Source organism: Oncorhynchus mykiss, chromosome 8, assembly GCF_013265735.2.
Source record: "Oncorhynchus mykiss isolate Arlee chromosome 8, USDA_OmykA_1.1, whole genome shotgun sequence".
Classification (NCBI taxonomy): Eukaryota; Metazoa; Chordata; class Actinopteri; order Salmoniformes; family Salmonidae; genus Oncorhynchus; species Oncorhynchus mykiss.
The window spans coordinates 62,067,776-62,086,694 of record NC_048572.1 but is presented as its reverse complement, the minus strand read 5'-3'; the positions used below and the strand labels follow the sequence as shown (position 1 = coordinate 62,086,694).

Sequence of the window (18,919 nt, the reverse complement as noted above, 5' to 3'; positions counted from 1 at the left end):
ACAATGAGCAAGACCTCCTGCATGAAAAATAAATAATGGGGGTTCATTGATTTCGTACTTTATTATTTTTCTCGCCCAGGACATCAAAACACCCTCAAACACCGCAGATCCTAACAACATGACGCTTCTGGCAGAGGAGGCTCGCAATCTGGCCGACAAGTAAGAACTGCTACAATGATGAAACAATTGTTGTTCTCTGAAATGTATTGCCTGGGATGTCTGGGATGTGCTATTCTTGGCTGAAAAATGGGGAACACGCAAAAAAATGAAATATGAATTGCTTTAATTAAATCAATATAATTGGTAGGCCAGAACTAAAATGTATATTTTTGGGTGCGTGAACCCAATCACCCCTTTTTATTAAATTTTTATTGAGCTGTAAGAAGCCCCGTCACGTAGTCGATGAAATAATAAGCCTCATCCTGTTACATCTGTAGACATAAAATGGATGCGGATCAAATCGAGAAGATTGCCAAGGATGCCAACGACACATCCACCAAGGCTCTCAACCTGCTGATGAAGACTCTAGATGGCGAGGGAAAGACCAACATTGACATTGACGAGCTCAACAGGAAGTATGTCACTGTCAGCAACAGCACTTTTCTGTGATGATTTTCCTTTATTTTCTCAATCGAAATAAATCCCATTTCAGGAACATTTATTCTGTCCAGAACATGTCAATAATTGAAACTGTCATGTTCACCCTCTTAGGTACAATGAAGCAAAGGACCTGGCTAATAACCTGGTGAAACAGGCCAACAAAGTGCATGCTGAGGCAGAGGAGGCAGGCGACAAAGCCCTGAAGATCTACGCTAACCTGACCAGCCTGCCACCCTTCAACACCAAATCACTGGAGGTCAGTTGCATGAAGTGACTACTCCTCTTTTAGGGGGAGACAGTTTCTGCATCCCAAATGGCACCCTATTCCCTTAATAGTGCACTACTGGTCAAAATTAGCGCACTAGAAAGGGAATAGGATGTCAATTGGGAGGTAAGCAGCATCATCAGGCATCTCTTCATTGATGAAACAACCCTTTGGAATATGTTCCCTGTCTCGAATGATTGACAGGATACTCTTCAGATTCATTGAAAGGGTTTGTGTATCACAAGACATAAATGTAAATGGCCATCAGGACATTACTGAAGTCATTTCCAAGTCTTGAAAGATAACTTACCTTGACTTCTGATTACAGGGCGAAGCGAGCAAGATCAAGAAGGAGGCGTCAGACCTGGACAAGCTGATTGACAAGACAGAGAAGGAGTACAACGACCTGAGGGACGACCTGAGAGGGAAGGAGACTGAGGTCCGCAAGCTGCTGGAGAAGGGAAAGACTGAGCAGCAGGTAGGACAGGAGACCATTACTTAGGGTTACAAAATGTTGATAACTTTCCCAAATTCTCAGGCTACCAGAAATCCCAGTTGGAGGATTCCCTGATTTCCTGCTTTTTCCAACCAGGATATCTGCAAAATCAGGTGCCTCATTACAATTGTGTAAATTTCACACTAAATATCTGCATGTGCCATTAATGAAAGAAATATGTCCATAAAAAAATATTGATTTATAAACTTGCCGCACACCATACATGTTTCCCGTTATAAATCCGACCCATCCTAAAACTGTGAACGTGCGTTAGAACTCTGAAAAACACCCTCCATTCACTAAGGCTGGGAATTGCCAGGGACCTTGCGATACAATATTATCCCGATACCTAGGTGCCGATACGATGTGTCTTGCAATTCTCACGATTCTATATTTCTTGCCGATTCGGTACTGTGATTTTATTGTGATTCGATGTTCCAAACGTGTTGCTCACCATGTCTGCTGCAGAGGGACAAGAGAAAGACGTGAGAAAACCAGTTTTGATCAGTAATGGAAATAAAAGTGCTGAAAACAAATTGGCTCCATATTTAAGAAGAAGATGGTGCAGGTGCAGCCAACTAACGCAAAAATAATATTGCGATATTGTCAAGACGATACGGTATATTGTAAAAAATGATATCCCAAAATGTAACTGTAGGCTTTTTGCTCCCCCATCAGTACCATTCAGCATTTATTTTGACAATAACGCCCCTTTATTTGCGGTTGAATTTTGAACTATTGAAATGGGCTACGGCTGTTTCTAAAATAAAGAGCAATGGCTAATTAGATTTTTTAAAATTTTTTATTTCACCTTTATTTAACCAGGTAGGCTAGTTGAGAACAAGTTCTCATTTGCAACTGCGACCTGGCCAAGATAAAGCATAGCAGTATGAGCAGACAACACAGAGTTACACATGGAGTAAACAATTAACAAGTCAATAACACAGTAGAAAACAAAGGGGGAGTCTATATACAATGTGTGCAAAAGGCATGAGGTAGGCGAATAATTACAATTTTGCAGATTAACACTGGAGTGATAAATGATCAGATGGTCATGTACAGGTAGAGATATTGGTGTGCAAAAGAGCAGAAAAGTAAATAAATAAAAACAGTATGGGGATGAGGTAGGTGAAAATGGGTGGGCTATTTACCAATAGACTATGTACAGCTGCAGCGATCGGTTAGCTGCTCAGATAGCTGATGTTTGAAGTTGGCGAGGGAGATAAAAGTCTCCAACTTCAGCGATTTTTGCAATTCGTTCCAGTCACAGGCAGCAGAGTACTGGAACGAAAGGCGGCCAAATGAGGTGTTGGCTTTAGGGATGATCAGTGAGATACACCTGCTGGAGCGCGTGCTACGGATGGGTGTTGCCATCGTGACAAGTGAGCTGAGATAAGGCAGAGCTTTACCTAGCATGGACTTGTAGATGACCTGGAGCCAGTGGGTCTGGCGACGAATATGTAGCGAGGGCCAGCCGACTAGAGCATACAAGTCGCAGTGGTGGGTGGTATAAGGTGCTTTAGTGACAAAACGGATGGCACTGTGATAGACTGCATCCAGTTTGCTGAGTAGAGTGTTGGAAGCCATTTTGTAGATGACATCGCCGAAGTCGAGGATTGGTAGGATAGTCAGTTTTACTAGGGTAAGCTTGGCGGCGTGAGTGAAGGAGGCTTTGTTGCGGAATAGAAAGCCGACTCTTGATTTGATTTTCGATTGGAGATGTTTGATATGAGTCTGGAAGGAGAGTTTGCAGTCTAGCCAGACACCTAGGTACTTATAGATGTCCACATATTCTAGGTCGGAACCATCCAGGGTGGTGATGCTAGGCGGGCATGCGGGTGCAGGCAGCGATCGGTTGAAAAGCATGCATTTGGTTTTACTAGCGTTTAAGAGCAGTCGGAGGCCACGGAAGGAGTGTTGTATGGCATTGAAGCTCGTTTGGAGGTTAGATAGCACAGTGTCCAATGACGGGCCGAAAGTATATAGAATGGTGTCGTCTGCGTAGAGGTGGATCAGGGAATCGCCCGCAGCAAGAGCAACATCATTGATGTATACAGAGAAAAGAGTCGGCCCGAGAATTGAACCCTGTGGCACCCCCATAGAGACTGCCAGAGGACCGGACAGCATGCCCTCCGATTTGACACACTGAACTCTGTCTGCAAAGTAATTGGTGAACCAGGCAAGGCAGTCATCCGAAAAACCGAGGCTACTGAGTCTGCCGATAAGAATATGGTGATTGACAGAGTCGAAAGCCTTGGCAAGGTCGATGAAGACGGCTGCACAGTACTGTCTTTTATCGATGGCGGTTATGATATCGTTTAGTACCTTGAGTGTGGCTGAGGTGCACCCGTGACCGGCTCGGAAACCAGATTGCACAGCGGAGAAGGTACAGTGGGATTCGAGATGGTCAGTGACCTGTTTGTTGACTTGGCTTTCGAAGACCTTAGATAGGCAGGGCAGGATGTATATAGGTCTGTAACAGTTTGGGTCCAGGGTGTCTCCCCCTTTGAAGAGGGGGATTACTGCGGCAGCTTTCCAATCCTTGGGGATCTCAGACGATATGAAAGAGAGGTTGAACAGGCTGGTAATAGGGGTTGCAACAATGGTGGCGGATAGTTTCAGAAATAGAGGGATCACATTTCTGTAGAGCTGTGAGCAGAATGTTTTGATATTTTTCAGGGACTTTTTCCAACTAAACATCAAATAAAATAACATTTTATTGGTCACAATCACATATTTAGCAGATGTTATTGTGGGTGTAGCGAAATGCTGATGTTCCTAGCTCAAACAGTGAAGTAGAATCTAACAATTCACAACAATACAACACAATACAAATCTAAAAACTAAAAGAATGGAATTAAGAAACATGTAAATATTAGGACGAGTAATGTCGGAGTTGCATTGACTAAAATACAGCAGAATAGAATACAGTATATTCATAAGAGATGTGTAAAGCAGAATGTAAACATTATTAAAATGACTAGTGTTCCATTATTATTGTGACCAGTGATTCTATGTACAGTTAAAGTCAGAAGTTTACATATACTTAGGTTGGAGTCATTAAACCTCGATTTCAACCACTCCACAAATTTCTTGTTAACAAACTATAGTTTTGGCAAGTCGGTTAGGAAATCTACTTAGTGCATGACACAAGTCATTTTTACATCAATTGTTTACAGACAGATTATTTGACTTATAATTCACTGTATCACAATTTTAGTGGGTCAGAAGTTTACATATACACTATGATGACTGTGCCTTTAAACAGCTTGGAAAATTCCAGAAAATTATGTCATGGTTTTAGAAGCTTCTGATAGGCTAATTGACATCATTTGAGTCAGTAGGAAGTGTACCTGTGGATGTATTTCAAGGCCTACCTTCCAAATCAGTGCCTCTTTGCTTGACATCATGGGAAAATCAAAAGAAATCAGCCAAGACCTCCACAAGTCTGGTTCATCCTTGGGAGCAATTTCCAAACACCTGAAGGTACCACGTTCATCTGTACAAACAATAGTACGCAAGTATAAACACCATGTGACCATGCAGCCGTCATACCGCTCAGGAAGGAAACGCGTTCTGTCTCCTAGAGATGAATGTACTTTGGTGCGAAAGGTGCAAATCAATCCCAGAACAGCAGCTAAGGACCTTGTGAAGATGCTGGAGGAAACATATACAAAAATATCTACATCCACAGTAAAACGAGTCCTATATCGATATAACATGAAAGGCCGCTCAGCAAGGAAGAAGCCACTGCTCCAAAACTGCCATAAAAAAGCCAGACTACGGTTTGCAACTGCACATGATGACAAAGATCATACTTTTTGGAGAAATGTCCTCTGGTCTGATGAAACAAAAATAGAACTGTTTGGCCATAATGACCATCGTTATGTTTGGAGGGAAAAGGGGGAGGCTTGCAAGCCGAAGAAAACCATCCCAACCGTGAAGCACGGGGTTGGCAGCATCATGTTGTGGGGTTGCTTTGCTGCAGGAGGGACTGGTACACTTCACAAAATAGATGGCGTCATGAGGAAGGAAAATAATGTGGATATATTGAAGCAACATCTCAAGACATCAGTCAGGAAGTTGAAGCTTGGTCGCAAATTGGTCTTCCAAATGGACAATAACCCCAAGCATATTTCCAAAGTTGTGGCAAAATGGCTTAAGGACAACAAAGTCAAGGTATTGGAGTGGCCATCACAAGCCCTGACCTCAATCCTATAGAAAATGTGTGGGCAGAACTGAAAAGGCGTGTGCGAGAAAAGAGGCCTACAAATCTGATTCAGTTACACCAGCTCTGTCAGGAGGAGTGGGCCAAAATTCACCCAAGTTGTTGTGGGAAGCTTCTGGAAGGCTACCCGCAATGTTTGACCCATGTTAAACAATTTAAAGTCAATGCTGCCAAATACTAATTAAGTGTATGTAAACTTCTGACCCACTTGGAATGTGATGAAAGAAATAAAATCTGAAATAAATCATTCTCTCTACTATTATTATTTTGACATTTCACATTCTTAAAATGAAGTGGTGATCCTAACTGACCGGCAGGGAATTTTTACTAGGATTAAATGTCAGGAATTGTGAAAAACTGAGTTAAAATGTATTTGGCTAAGGTGTATGTAAACTTCCGACTTCAAATGTATATAAAGCAGCAGCCTCTAAGGTGCAGGGACGAGTAACTGGGTGGTAGCCGGCTAGTTGATGGCTATTTAACAGTCTGATGGCTGTTTATCAGTCTCTCGGTCCCAGCTTTGATGCACCTGTACTGACCTTGCCTTCTGGATGATAGCGGGGTGAACAGGCTGTGGCTCGGGTGGTTAATGTCTTTGATGATCGTTTCGGCCTTCCTGTGACATTTGGTGCTTTAGGTGTCCTGGATGGCAGGCAGTGTGCCCCGGTGATGTGTTGACCATTCCACACCACCCTCTGGAGAGCCCTGCGGTTGCGGGTGGTGCAATTGCCGTACCAGGCGGTGATACAGACCGACAGCATGCTTTCAAATGTGCATCTGTAAAGGTTTGATTCTCTTATGGGTCAAGACACATTTTTTTCAGACTCCTTCATCACACTGTCTGTGTGGTTGGACCATTTCAGATTGTCAGTGGTGTGTACGCCGAGGAACTTGAAGTTATCCACCTTCTCCACTGCGGTCATGTCGATGTGGATAGGGGTGTGCTCACTCTGCTGTTTCCTGAAGTCCACAATCAGCTCCTTCGTTTTGTTGAGGAAGAGGTTATTTTCCTGGTAACACTCTGCCAGGGCCCTCACCTCCTTCCTGTAGGCTGTCTTGTCTTTGTTGGTAATCAGGCCTATTACTGTTGTCTTCTGCCAACTTGATGATTGAGTTGGAGGCGTGCGTGCCACACAGTCATGAGTTAACAAGGAAGTACAGGAGGGGGCTGAGTACACACCCTTGTGGAGCCCCTGTGTTGAGGATCAGCGAAGTGGAGGTGTTGTTTCCTACCTTCACCACCTGGGGGTGGCCCGTTGAAGTTCAGGACCCAGTTGCACAGGGCGGAGTTCTGACCCAGGGTCCCAAGTTTAATGATGAGCTTGGAGGGCTGAGCTATAGTCTGAGCTATAGTCAATGAACAACATTCTTACATGGGTATTCCTCTTGTCCAGATGGGATAGGGCAGTGTGCAGTACATTGGCGATTTCATCGTCTGTGGATCTATTGGGGCGGTAAACAAATTGATGTGGGTCTATGGTGTCAGGTAAGGTAGAGTGGATATGATCCTTAACTAGCCTCTCAAAGTACTTCATGATGACAGAAGTGAGTGCTACAGGGCGATAGTCATTTAGTTCCTTTGCTTTCTTGGGTACAGGAACAATGGTAGACATCTTGAAGAAAGTGGGAACAGCGGACTGGGATAGGGAGAGATTGAATATGTCCGAAGACACTCCAGCCAGCTGGTCTGCACATGCTCTGAGGAAACGGCTAGGGATGCCGCCTGGGCCGGGAGCTTTGTGAGGGTTAACACGCTTAAATGTCTTGTTCTCTATGGCCGACGTGAGGGAGAGCCCACAGTCCTTGGGAGCGGGCCGCGTCAGCGGCGCTGTGTTATCCTCAAAGTGGGCAAAGGCTGTTTAGTTTGTCCAGTAGCACGACATCGGTGTCTGCAACATGGCTGGTTCCCCCTGCAATGTACGGCATGTACATTGTCTGCGCGTTCTGCAAGATTGATTGTATATTCAAAACAATTTAAAAGTAAATGCTACTGCCCACACTTCTATGCAAAAGACTAATATATATTTTTTTTATATCAATTAGTCGACTGTTTGATCGTTAGGCTGTAGGTCACCGAGATTGTTTTATTCGAGCAGTAACAACTAGATACAGTGCATTCGTAAAGTTTTTTTTAGTTTTTTTCTCATCAATTTCCACACAATACCCCATAATGACAAAGCAAAAAAATTGAAATATCACATTTACAAAAGTATTCAGAACTTCTTGGGTATGAGGCTACAAGCTTGGCACATGTGTATTTGGGGAGTTTCTTCCATTTTTATTTGCAGATCCTCTCAAGCTCTGTGAGGTTGGATGGGGAGCGTCGCTGCACAGCAATTTTCAGGTCTCTCCAGAGATGTTCGATCGGGTTCAAGTCCGGGCTCTGGCTGGGCCACTCAAAAACATTCATAGACTTGTCCCGAAGCCCTCCTGCGTTGGCTTGGCTGTGTGCTTAAGGTAATTGTCCTGTTGGAAGGTGACCCCACGCCCCTGTCTGAGGTCCTGAGCGCTCTGGAGCAAGTTTTCATCAAGATCTCTGAACTTCGCACCGTTCATCTGTGCCTTGATCCTGACTAGTCTCCCAGTCCCTGCCGCTGAAAAACATGCCTCGCAGCATGATGCTACCGCCACCATGCTTCACCGTAGGGATGGTGCCAGGTTTCCTCCAGACATGAAGCTTGGCATTCAGGCCAAATAGTTCAATCTTGGTTTCATCAGACCAGAGAATCTTGTTTCTCATGGTTCTGAGAGTCTTTAGGTGGCCTTTAGCAAACTCCAAGCAGGATGTCATGTGCCTTTTACTGAGGAGTGGCTTTTGCCTGGCCATTACCATAAAGGCCTGATTGATGGAGTGCTGCAGAGATGGTTGTCCTTCTGGAAGGTTCTTCCATCTCCACAGAGGAACTCTGGAACTCTGTCAGTGACCATCGGGTTCTTGGTCACCTCCCTGAGCAAGACCCTTCTCCCCCAATTGCTCAGTTTGGCTGGCCGACCAACTCTAGGAAGTCTTGGTGGTTCCAAATGTCTTCCATTTAAGAATGATGGAGGCCACTGGGTTCCTGGGGACCTTCAATGCGTCAGAAATGTTTTGGTACCCTTCCCCAGATCTGTGCCTCGACGTAACGCTGTCTTTGCCCTCATGGTTTGTTTTTTGCTCTGACATGCACTGTCAACTGTGGAGCCTTAGGTAGACAGCTGTGTCTTTTTCAAATCATGTCCAATCAATTGAATTTACCACAGGTGGACTCCAATCAAGTGATAGGAACATCTCAAGGAGCATCAATAGAAACAGAGTGCACCTGAGCTCAATTTCGAGTCTCATAGCAAAGGTTCTGAATAATTACGTAAATAAGGTATTTCTGTTTTGGTTTTTTTAAATAAATTTGCACGTCTAAATCTCTTTGTCATTATGGGGTATTGTGTGTAGATTGCTGAGGGTTTGTTTCTTTTGTTGACGGGTGAGGGTTCCCTTTTGGGAACGACCCTCCCACGTTCAGCTGGAACGTGGCGCATGGAACGCAAAATTATTCGTAGAAATATTTAACCTCCACACATTAACAAGTCCAATACCTCAAATGAAAGATAAACACCTTGTTCATCTACCCAGCATGTCAGATTTTTTAAATATTTTACCGCGAAAACACACCACATATTTATATTAGACCACCACCGAAACGAAGACAAGAGGCAGCCATTTTGTCCCAGAAAATATAAAATTATAAAAGCAGGATTAAAAAATAAATCATTCATAACCTTTTGAAAATCTTCATGACAGTAATAGGACATGTTACACAGTACTTTTTTTTTCTTCAATAATATGCCATTTATATCCATAAATGTCCATTTACATTGAATTCATGTTCAGAAAATACTGAAAAATGTCTGCAGAAAATATAGATAGCGCCGCAAGATAACGTAAATAGACATCATAAACTTTGACTAAATATACATGTTCTACATATAGTTAGAAAGATACACTGCTTCTTAATGCAATCGCTTTGTTACATTTCTTTTTAACGTTACAGAAATCGCTCACTATTTAATATTCTGAGACGGCGCTCAGACATAAGCAATATTTCTCCGCTATGTTGGAGTCAACAGAAACACACAATTTCAGCATAAATATTCCCTTACCTTTGATGGTCTTCGTTCAGAATGTACTGGAAGGGTTCATACTTACCCACAACATCGTTTGGTTTCAAGTCTTGTGTCTTTGTATTAGCATCTGCTAACAATATCAGCTGAAATGCACCCAAAATTTCCTCTGGTCCCGAAAAGTTGCGCATCAAAACTTCAAAATTACATATTATATGTCGACTAAACAGGTCAAACTAAGTGCAGAATCAAGCTTTAGGATGTTCTAAACGTACAAAACAATTTTCAATTCAACCGGTCATTGTTACTTCTCCTCCGGAGTGCTGGAACAAAGGAATGAATGGGACCAATTCGCGCCCTAACGCACAGGTATTTTCTTGCGACACGCACTCAATTCACTCCCATAGGGCCAAAACTAGCGGGATTTAAACGATTAAACGCTCTACTGAATGAGGACATCTAGTGGAAGACATAGAAAGTGTCCCCAGATCCATAGCTGGTTGGGAAGGGTGGGGGCGATCACGTCAAAGTTGCCCCAACTTTCATGATCCCAAAACTAGTTTGGAAGAATGCCTGCCCTGTGAGTTCTGCTATACTTACAGACATAATTCCAACGGTTTTAGAAGCTTTAGAGTGTTTTCTATCCAATAATAATTATTATATGCATATATTAGCAATTTTGGACAGATTTTATTTCAGTTTACTATGGGCACGCAATTCCTCCAAAGGGGGCAGTATTCTGCCTAGCCTTAAGAGGTTTTAATCCATTTTAGAATAGGGCTGTAACGTAACAATGTGGAAAAAGTCAAGGCGTCTGAATACCTTCTGAGGGCACTATTTTCATATAGAGTGCCTTGCGAAAGTATTCGGCCCCCTTGAACTTTGCGACCTTTTGCCACATTTCAGGCTTCAAACATAAAGATATAAAACTGTATTTTTTTGTGAAGAATCAACAACAAGTGGGACACAATCATGAAGTGGAACAACATTTATTGGATATTTAAAACTTTTTAACAAATCAAAAACTGAAAAATTGGGCGTGCAAAATTATTCAGCCCCCTTAAGTTAATACTTTGTAGCGCCACCTTTTGCTGCGATTACAGCTGTAAGTCGCTTGGGGTATGTCTCTATCAGTTCACATCGAGAGACTGAAATTTTTTCCCATTCCTCCTTGCAAAACAGCTCGAGCTCAGTGAGGTTGGATGGAGAGCATTTGAACAGCAGTTTTCAGTTCTTTCAATATATATATATATATATATATATATATATATATATAAACATTTTTAAATCCAGCTCTCTCCCTTTCAATAATCACTCTGATCCAGTGGAAACGTCATAAAATAGGTCAACCTGGTTACTTCTTATCAGTGCATGCGTTGGACTGAAATAGGTTCTGGTATTCGTTTTGGGTGCTGGTACTGTTTATATTTTTGAGATAATATTCTATAAGAGGAACAGGAGCTCAAGCAGTATAAAATGTGACGTTGCCGGTACTCCGCTCCGGTGATCTCCTGCCAAAGTCAAGCACTGCTTCTTAACCCTTGCACAAATAGCCTACAGCGGTGTCTGTCTCGAGCTCACTGGCAACTCTGAGGGACCAGAATATTTTATACAATGTTGCATGTTCACTAGCTTCAGGCAGACCCAAGTTAATAGTTGATACAATGTTTCAAATAAAAAAATTGGTGAGGACTACGAGCACGAAGATGAGCTTGTCGGAAACGGTTTCTGATAGTTTGTGTAGAAATGCTCACGATCAGGGATGTCAACAAATTTGTGCACAACATTTGAAATAAGATGTTTCTGCCATCTTTCTTTTGATTCAGCTCATGAAACATGGGACCAACACTTTACATGCTGTGTTTATATTTTCAGTGTAATTACAGTATTACAGTCTACTTACAGTAGTAGCATACATTTTTCAATGTAAACGGTCAACTGTCTGTTCAACTGTTAAATTCAACCGTGTAGCCTATTATAAACCACACTGTCTATTGGATCGCATACAGCAAAACTTGAAATACGTATAGCCTATCTATTTACTAGGCTCAAATTAAATGAGAGATTCATATGGTCATTTGTTGTAGGCCGGGAATACGAACCCATCACAGCCAGAAAAGGTGAGGAATTTATTCTGCAATTGTTATGAAAATTAAATAAATAGGAAATAGATTCCTATGTCTAATTATTCTAGATTCCAAAAATAAAACAAACAGCGGCAAATGGCTCCTGTTTTTTATTTTATTTTCAATAGCGTGTCATCACATCCCCCCATTTGCACAAAATATGCCTATTTACATGCCTACTTCCTTGCCTCCAATGCAATACTTCAACCACTAGATATTGTACGTAAAGTTTAAGGTTTGTGAGGAGTTAACATTCTCATGTGAAGTTCAGGTTTTTATAAATGTGAAAACTGGCGATTGCATGTTTTGTACGTAAGCAACGTTTATAAATGAGGCCCCTGGAAAGTTTGGGAACATTACCAGATTTTTGCAACACTACCTTTTTTTACTTTCTCTTTCTTGTCTATAACCTTTGCTCTAAATAGACAAACATCAACATGTGATCTTTGCCTCGCATGTAAACCTCGTACGGTGGTGGTTTCCTACATGAAAAAACTGGAGTGTGTCTCCGTCTAAGATTAGCTTTAGCGTGCCTCATTAAAGGAGGCATGAAATTGAAAATGACCACGTTGCATAAGTGACGAATTACCACAGTATTTATGGGCCTCCTCACTCGTTCAGCCACTAAGTATAGTGAAAATCAGCAAGCCACGATGCCAGAATTATTCCAATTAATTGAGTAGTATGCATGGCTCTAAATTAACATGTTTCATTGGTAGCACTGATGCTCCTAGCTAAGAAAAGTTAGGAGCACCCAGAAAAATATGTTTAAATTCACTGATGACTGATTCCCCCATCTGTCTCTGTCTCTCTGTGTCTGTTTTTTCTCTGTCTGTCTCTGTCTGTCTGTGTGTCTGCCTCTGTCTGTGTCTTTCTGTGTCTCTGTCGGTCTGTCTGTGTGTGTCTGCTTTCTCTCTGTGTCTGTGTCTCTGTCTGTGTCTCTGTCTGTCTCTCTCTCTGTCTGTCTGTCTGTCTGTCTGTCTGTCTGTCTGTCTGTCTGTGTCTGTTTTTTCTCTGTCTGTGTCTGTTTTTTCTCTGTCTGTCTGTCTGTTTTTTCTCTGTCTGTCTGTGTCTGTTTTTTCTCTGTCTGTCTGTCTCTGTGTCTGTCTGTCTCTGTCTGTACAGACTGCAGATCAGTTGCTGGCTCGTGCTGATGCTGCCAAGGCACTGGCTGAGGAGGCCGCCAACAAGGGGAGGTCCACCTACCAGGAGGCCCAAGACATTCTGGGAAATCTGAGAGGTACGTAGGAACAGGACTGGTAGGGAGGCCAGAGAAGGGTCCCTCTCTACCCCATACTAACGTTAGATCAGGGGCTTATTTGATTCTGAATGGTAACAGTGAAAAGCATATCCAGACTAGTACGTAGGATCTCAGATGGATGTTAAAGGGAATGCTATAATAATAGTATAATGCAAAGTAGTGAGTCACCAGTGTTTTTTTTTATCACATATTAGATATGTAATCAATCTGTCTTCTCATTTTCCTTCTCCATTGTCAACACAGACTTTGACAAGAGGGTGAACGACAACAAGACAGCAGCTGAGAACGCCATGAAGAGAATCCCAGAGATCAACGCCACCATCGCTGCAGCCAATGAGAAGACCAAGCAGGCTGAGGGGGCGCTAGGCAACGCAGACGCAGACGCAAAGGAGGCCAAGAGCAAGGCGGAGGAGGCTGAGAAGATAGCCAGCCTTGCGCAGAAGGTACATTATATTTGTGTTATATTATAACTAGATACATTATGACCATCGTATATGCTACAGTCCTGAAATGACAGGGCCAAAATCAATGGTGGCCTCTTGATATAAAGTGTATATATAAATGGTGTCTCAGTAGATTAAATGTTTTGTTGATTTGTTTTTATGGTAATTTAATGTGATGTTTCACATAAAATAATAAACCCTCTCTGTCCCCCTTTCATCTGATATTTCACATACTGTAATAAACCATTAAACCTATAATTAATGTAATACCTACTTTCAAGTTGTCAACATCACTAATCCCTCTCTGTCCCCCTCTGCCTGTGGACCCCACAGGGTTCTGCTAAGACCAAGGCGGATGCAGAGAAGGCCTTTGAGGACACCAGGAAGCTGGATGGAGAGGTCAATAACATGATGGACCAGCTAAGTGCAGCAGAGGCAGAGCTGGCCAAGAAGAAGGCTGAGGCCGACCAGGACATGATGATGGCTAGCATGGTGCGTGTCTGTCTGTGTGCGTCCCAAATGGCACCCTGTGTTGTGCACTACTTTTGACCAGGGCCCATAGGGCTCTCGTCAAAAGTAGTGTACTATATAGGGGAATATGGTGTAATTTGGGACTTATGCTCTGTATCTGGGGCTCTGTTTAAATCCACTGATATCATTCAATTCTCAGAATCTTAGGAGCCCAATACTTAGGAATTCCTAGAAGATCTCTTTGGGTTGGAAATCAGCCCCATGTGCTCTGCGGGTTTGTGTACACAGAGCTGGAGTTGCAAAATGTTTATAGTCCTTGTTAAAACCAGTTGCGGCGAGCAAACCCAGATCCGGGATCCTATTTATAGACCTAAGCTCATTACCATAACGCAACGTTAACTATTTATGAAAATCGCAAATTAAATGAAATAAATATGCTAGCTCTCAAGCTTAGCCTTTTGTTAACAACACTGTCATCTCAGATTTTCAAAATATGCTTCTCAACCATAGGAAAACAATAATTTGTGTAACAGTAGCTAGCTAGCGTAGCATTTAGCGTTAGCATTAGCATTCAGCAGGCAACATTTTCACAAAAAACAGAAAAGCATTCAAATAAAATAATTTACCTTTGAAGAACTTCAGATGTTTTCAGTGAGGAGACTCTGTTAGATAGCAAATGTTCAGTTTTTCCTGAAAGATTATTTGTTTAGGAGAAATCGCTCCGTTTGGTGCGTCACGTTTGGCTACCAAAAAAAAACGAAAATCCAGTCATCAAAACGCCAAACTTTTTTCCAAATTAACTCCATAATATCGACCTGAAACATGGCAAACGTTGTTTAGAACCAATCCTCAAGGTGTTTTTCACATATCTCTTCGATGATATATCGTTAGTGGAAGTGTGCTTTCTGTCCTGAATCCCAGGAGAAAATGACCGCAACTGAAGATTACGCACCAATTTAGACAAAGGACACCGGGCGGACCCCTGAAAAATGTAGTCTCTTATGGCCAATCTTCCAATGATATGCCTACAAATACGTCACAATGCTGCAGACATCTTGAAGAAACGACAGAAAGGGCAGGCTCGTTCCTGGTGCATTCACAGCCATATAAGGAGACATTGGAAAACAGAGCTTCAGAAATTCTGCTCATTTCCTGTTTCAAGTTTCATCTTGGTTTCGCCTGTAGCATGAGTTCTGTGGCACTCACAGATAATATCTTTGCAGTTTTGGAAACATTAGACTGTTTTCTTTCCAAAGCTGTCAATTATATGCATAGTCGAGCATCTTTTCGTGACAAAATATTGCGCTTAAAACGGGCACGTTTTTTTATCCAATAATGAAATAGCGCCCCCATAGACTCAACAGGTTAAAGTTGTTTAGAGACAATGAGACTAAACAATACGCAATAGGAAGTGGATGAGCAAGCTACTGAAGGTTAAAGGACCTCACAAGTGTTTACTAAGTTACAGCGATCTTCGTTGTGGTCTGGAATCCTGACCCTGACATGTCAACTATGTTGTTTTGGTATTTCAGGCATCAGACAATGCGAAGGAAGCTGAGGACAACGCTCGGAAAGCCAAGAGTGCAGTCAGGACCGTTCTTAGCACCATCAACGACCTGCTTAAGTCACTGGGTGAGTGGTATTTGATTTAGCAAACTGTTTTTTTCTGTAGGTATAAAAATACAAACAGAGGGATATAATTGTCTTGTGATTCTGTTCAATATTCCATCATTCAGGGTTTTACTTGCACAAGTGAAAATTACTGTACTTAAATCATTGAGCTAAAGCTTACACCTCTTTTCCGGTTCAGGCAACATTGACAAGGTGGACCTGAGCAAGCTGGGCTTGATTGAGGGGTCGCTGAAGCAGGCCAAAGACAAGATGGCGAACAGCGACCTGGACCGCAAGCTGTCGGAGCTGAACGACGTGGCCAAGAGCCAGGAAGTGATGATCACCGACTACGATAGGCAGATCAAGGAGATCCAGTCTGACATCGCCAACCTCAACGACATCAAGAACACGTTACCCAACGGCTGCTTCAACACCCCATCCATAGAACGGGCTTAACCCCCTCTATCTCCGCCCTCGACTCCTATCCCAACCCCTGTACCCTTCCTCATATCCCGTCTGTACCACTCCTTCCCACATCTAACACTCGGGCAGAATGCCACCGTTTTACCAAAACAGTTTGTATTTTTTTGGTCTTTTGTTTGTCTTTTTTTAAGCAAGAAGCCAATTTAAGCCAAGTTTCATGTTTTTAAAGAAATGAAGAGCATAAGCGGCAGAACCTGAAATTAACTAAGGGCGGTCGTTAAAAACCGCGTATCCATTCTCCTTAGGTGCAGCAGGTTAGGAGAGGTGTGGCTTACCTCACTCCAGAACACCCACATGACTGCACCACCTCCAGACTGTTCCTACGCTACGACGTGGAGGAATCACAACCTAAACCACATCAACAGAGAAAACAAGGAAAAATGTCCTCAGCCTTTTCAGATGCGTCTGTGTCATATTATATACCTTTTTTTAATCTGATATGGTGTCAAACAAGTTATCCTTACCCATCATTTTAGACCCAAGGGCATGTTGGGAATGGTTTGTCTGTGAAATGTATATTTTTTTGCTTGGAGGTATTGCGAAACTTTCAATGCATATGTACCACCCTCTGTGTTATCAACCATTTATTTTTTTTAAACAAACCGTGAAGGAATCCTTAAGTTTCTGTTTGATTTGCCTCCATTCGCTCCCAAAGCTACATGTCTTGCATGGAGAAAGTATTCCTGTTACTATTATACATTTTTACAGTATTCAACACAACTATTCTGTTCCACATGCACAACTGAAAAGCTGTCGAATGAAACCAGCTTGTGGGTCTTTTAAAATGTCTCTGATAAGTTTGCCAGTTGAGACTGCCCAGTGAAACATCATGGTTAAATATCATTTGAATCATTTATTTTAACACTACAAATCATGATTTTAGTTTGTTTTTTCCTCCCGAAGCTGCTGCTTAATACAGGTTTGCTGCAAATCACACATTAACATTCTACACTACAAGGCAACATTCTACACTATGCAACTTTGTACATTTGCGTAGCAAGACTTTATCTGATACACTGGTGCTAATAATGATTTCAAATGTTATATTTTTGTGTGAATGTTTTTTTATTCTGATGAAGAGTGAGGAACTGTTATTTGTGTAAATATATGCTTAAATGATTCAGGGCTGGCTGATTGTTAAACCCAAGACCCAACAGCCACCTCCTATAGGTTCTATCACAAAAACAATCAACTGAAACCTCCACATAATATATAAATATATATGATAAGTTCTGTGGTATAATATGCTTGCTTGTATACAGGGCTCAGTGTTGTTGCCTCATAGCGCTGACATTATTCATTTGTTTACTTCTCAGTGGGTGGTCACAAGTTAATTGATGAATGCTTTTATAACAAGAACCTTTGACTGACAAGATCAGGGTGTGTGTGTGTGTGTGTGTGTGTGTGTGTGTGTGTGTGTGTGTGTGTGTGTGTGTGTGTGTGTGTGTGTGTGTGTGTGTGTGTGTGTGTGTGTGTGTAAGGGATGGCCCTAAAGAAGCCATTTGTCTACATTAAGCCTAATGTTTCATTTGACTGAATTTATACGCTTGTCTCCAAGAAAATAAGATTGGTCACAAGTTGCTAGTTAACCAATTTTTTTTTTTTTGTGTGTTTTGTGCCTTACTATGTGATTGTCATTTTCACATCACTTAGTCCCTAACGAGGGCATCACGTGTATTGCACACGTTGCATTACATTTCAGACATACACTACATGGTGTCCTTGCATTTCAGGAGAACAGCAGGGATTTTGTCGACGGGTCCAGAACATCAGTCAGCCAGCCTCCATACAGTAAATTAATAGGTTGTAACCTGGAAACGACTCGTCTTTCCCAGTTCCAATTCAACATCGCTCATATCCTCAATACACCAATACTCACTCCTTTCCTTAGCCTTCTATCATGTTATCTGTTTGATAGTTTTGTTTAGCTAACTTTTGACCTAATTTTATAGATGGTGTGGCGGGGACTAAAACGATCTCCTCTGCAGTGAACCATCTTTTACCCTCTATTACTCCTCCAGGTAACCACGCTGCTGTGGACGGATGTGCAGCACATACTGTTGGATGTATAAAACAGTATTTCTAATTTATAATGTCTCAAGTATTTGTATTATTTTGTTCCCGTAGATGATGATATGTATGTGTTGCACAATCCGTTTGTGGTCTTTTGGCTATGGAGTGCATCTTCTGTTCTGTCGTACAGTACAATACAATACAAAGCACCTAGTCACTGAAACATTTCATTTGTAAGGACCCGAGAGAACCCAGCTTGTTACCCAAGTGCCTGTAAATTCAATCGTAACATTGAAGTAATAAAAAATAATTACGGGAACTCTTTCAGTTGATTGTGTGATTGTATTGAATGTCATGCTGACTCATTTCCGCCAATGCAATGTACAGAACACTATGACAGTGTTTCTCATGAATCTACTCCAGTCTACTCCGCAATGTAGTTTTATGTTGAGGTTATTTAGTATTTAGGACATTTAGGACAGTTTTATTAGTTGGATCGTTACATGAAATGAGTGCTTTAAAAATACATATGTCAATGTGAACAAATATTGAATTTTAAAAGCCTGTTATATTAAATAAACTCTGCTTTACTATAGTCTACATGGAGAATTGTATACATCAGCATTTTTTTCTATGAATGAAGACTTGTTGAAGTGCCGTAGTTCGGCGTTTTGACCTGTCCCGCTGTGCACCCTCTGTGACTTCTAGGCAGATTTTAACCCACGTAACCCAAACACTTCTCCAAGTTTTCACCATCATTGTAAAGCACTAGTTATTGTTTTGCTTTAACGAAGTCATTTCTAAAGATTATTTAATGTGATAAGTGA

The 18,919-nt window shown here is 41.9% G+C and overlaps 1 protein-coding gene across 1 annotated transcript in view; it reads left to right on the top strand.

The window, feature by feature from the left end:
- LOC110530303 (laminin subunit gamma-1) overlaps positions 1-18,698 on the top strand; it is a 77,629-nt gene extending 58,931 nt beyond the window's left edge. The window contains exons 20-28 of the mRNA XM_021613226.2: positions 80-159; positions 438-575; positions 712-856; positions 1,194-1,343; positions 12,936-13,050; positions 13,315-13,514; positions 13,848-14,006; positions 15,518-15,617; positions 15,796-18,698. Coding sequence (XP_021468901.2) covers positions 80-159; positions 438-575; positions 712-856; positions 1,194-1,343; positions 12,936-13,050; positions 13,315-13,514; positions 13,848-14,006; positions 15,518-15,617; positions 15,796-16,052 — 1,344 coding nt within the window. The 3' untranslated portion in view covers positions 16,053-18,698. The remainder of the gene's footprint in view (positions 1-79; positions 160-437; positions 576-711; positions 857-1,193; positions 1,344-12,935; positions 13,051-13,314; positions 13,515-13,847; positions 14,007-15,517; positions 15,618-15,795) is intronic.
- The last annotated feature ends 221 nt before the right edge of the window (positions 18,699-18,919 follow it).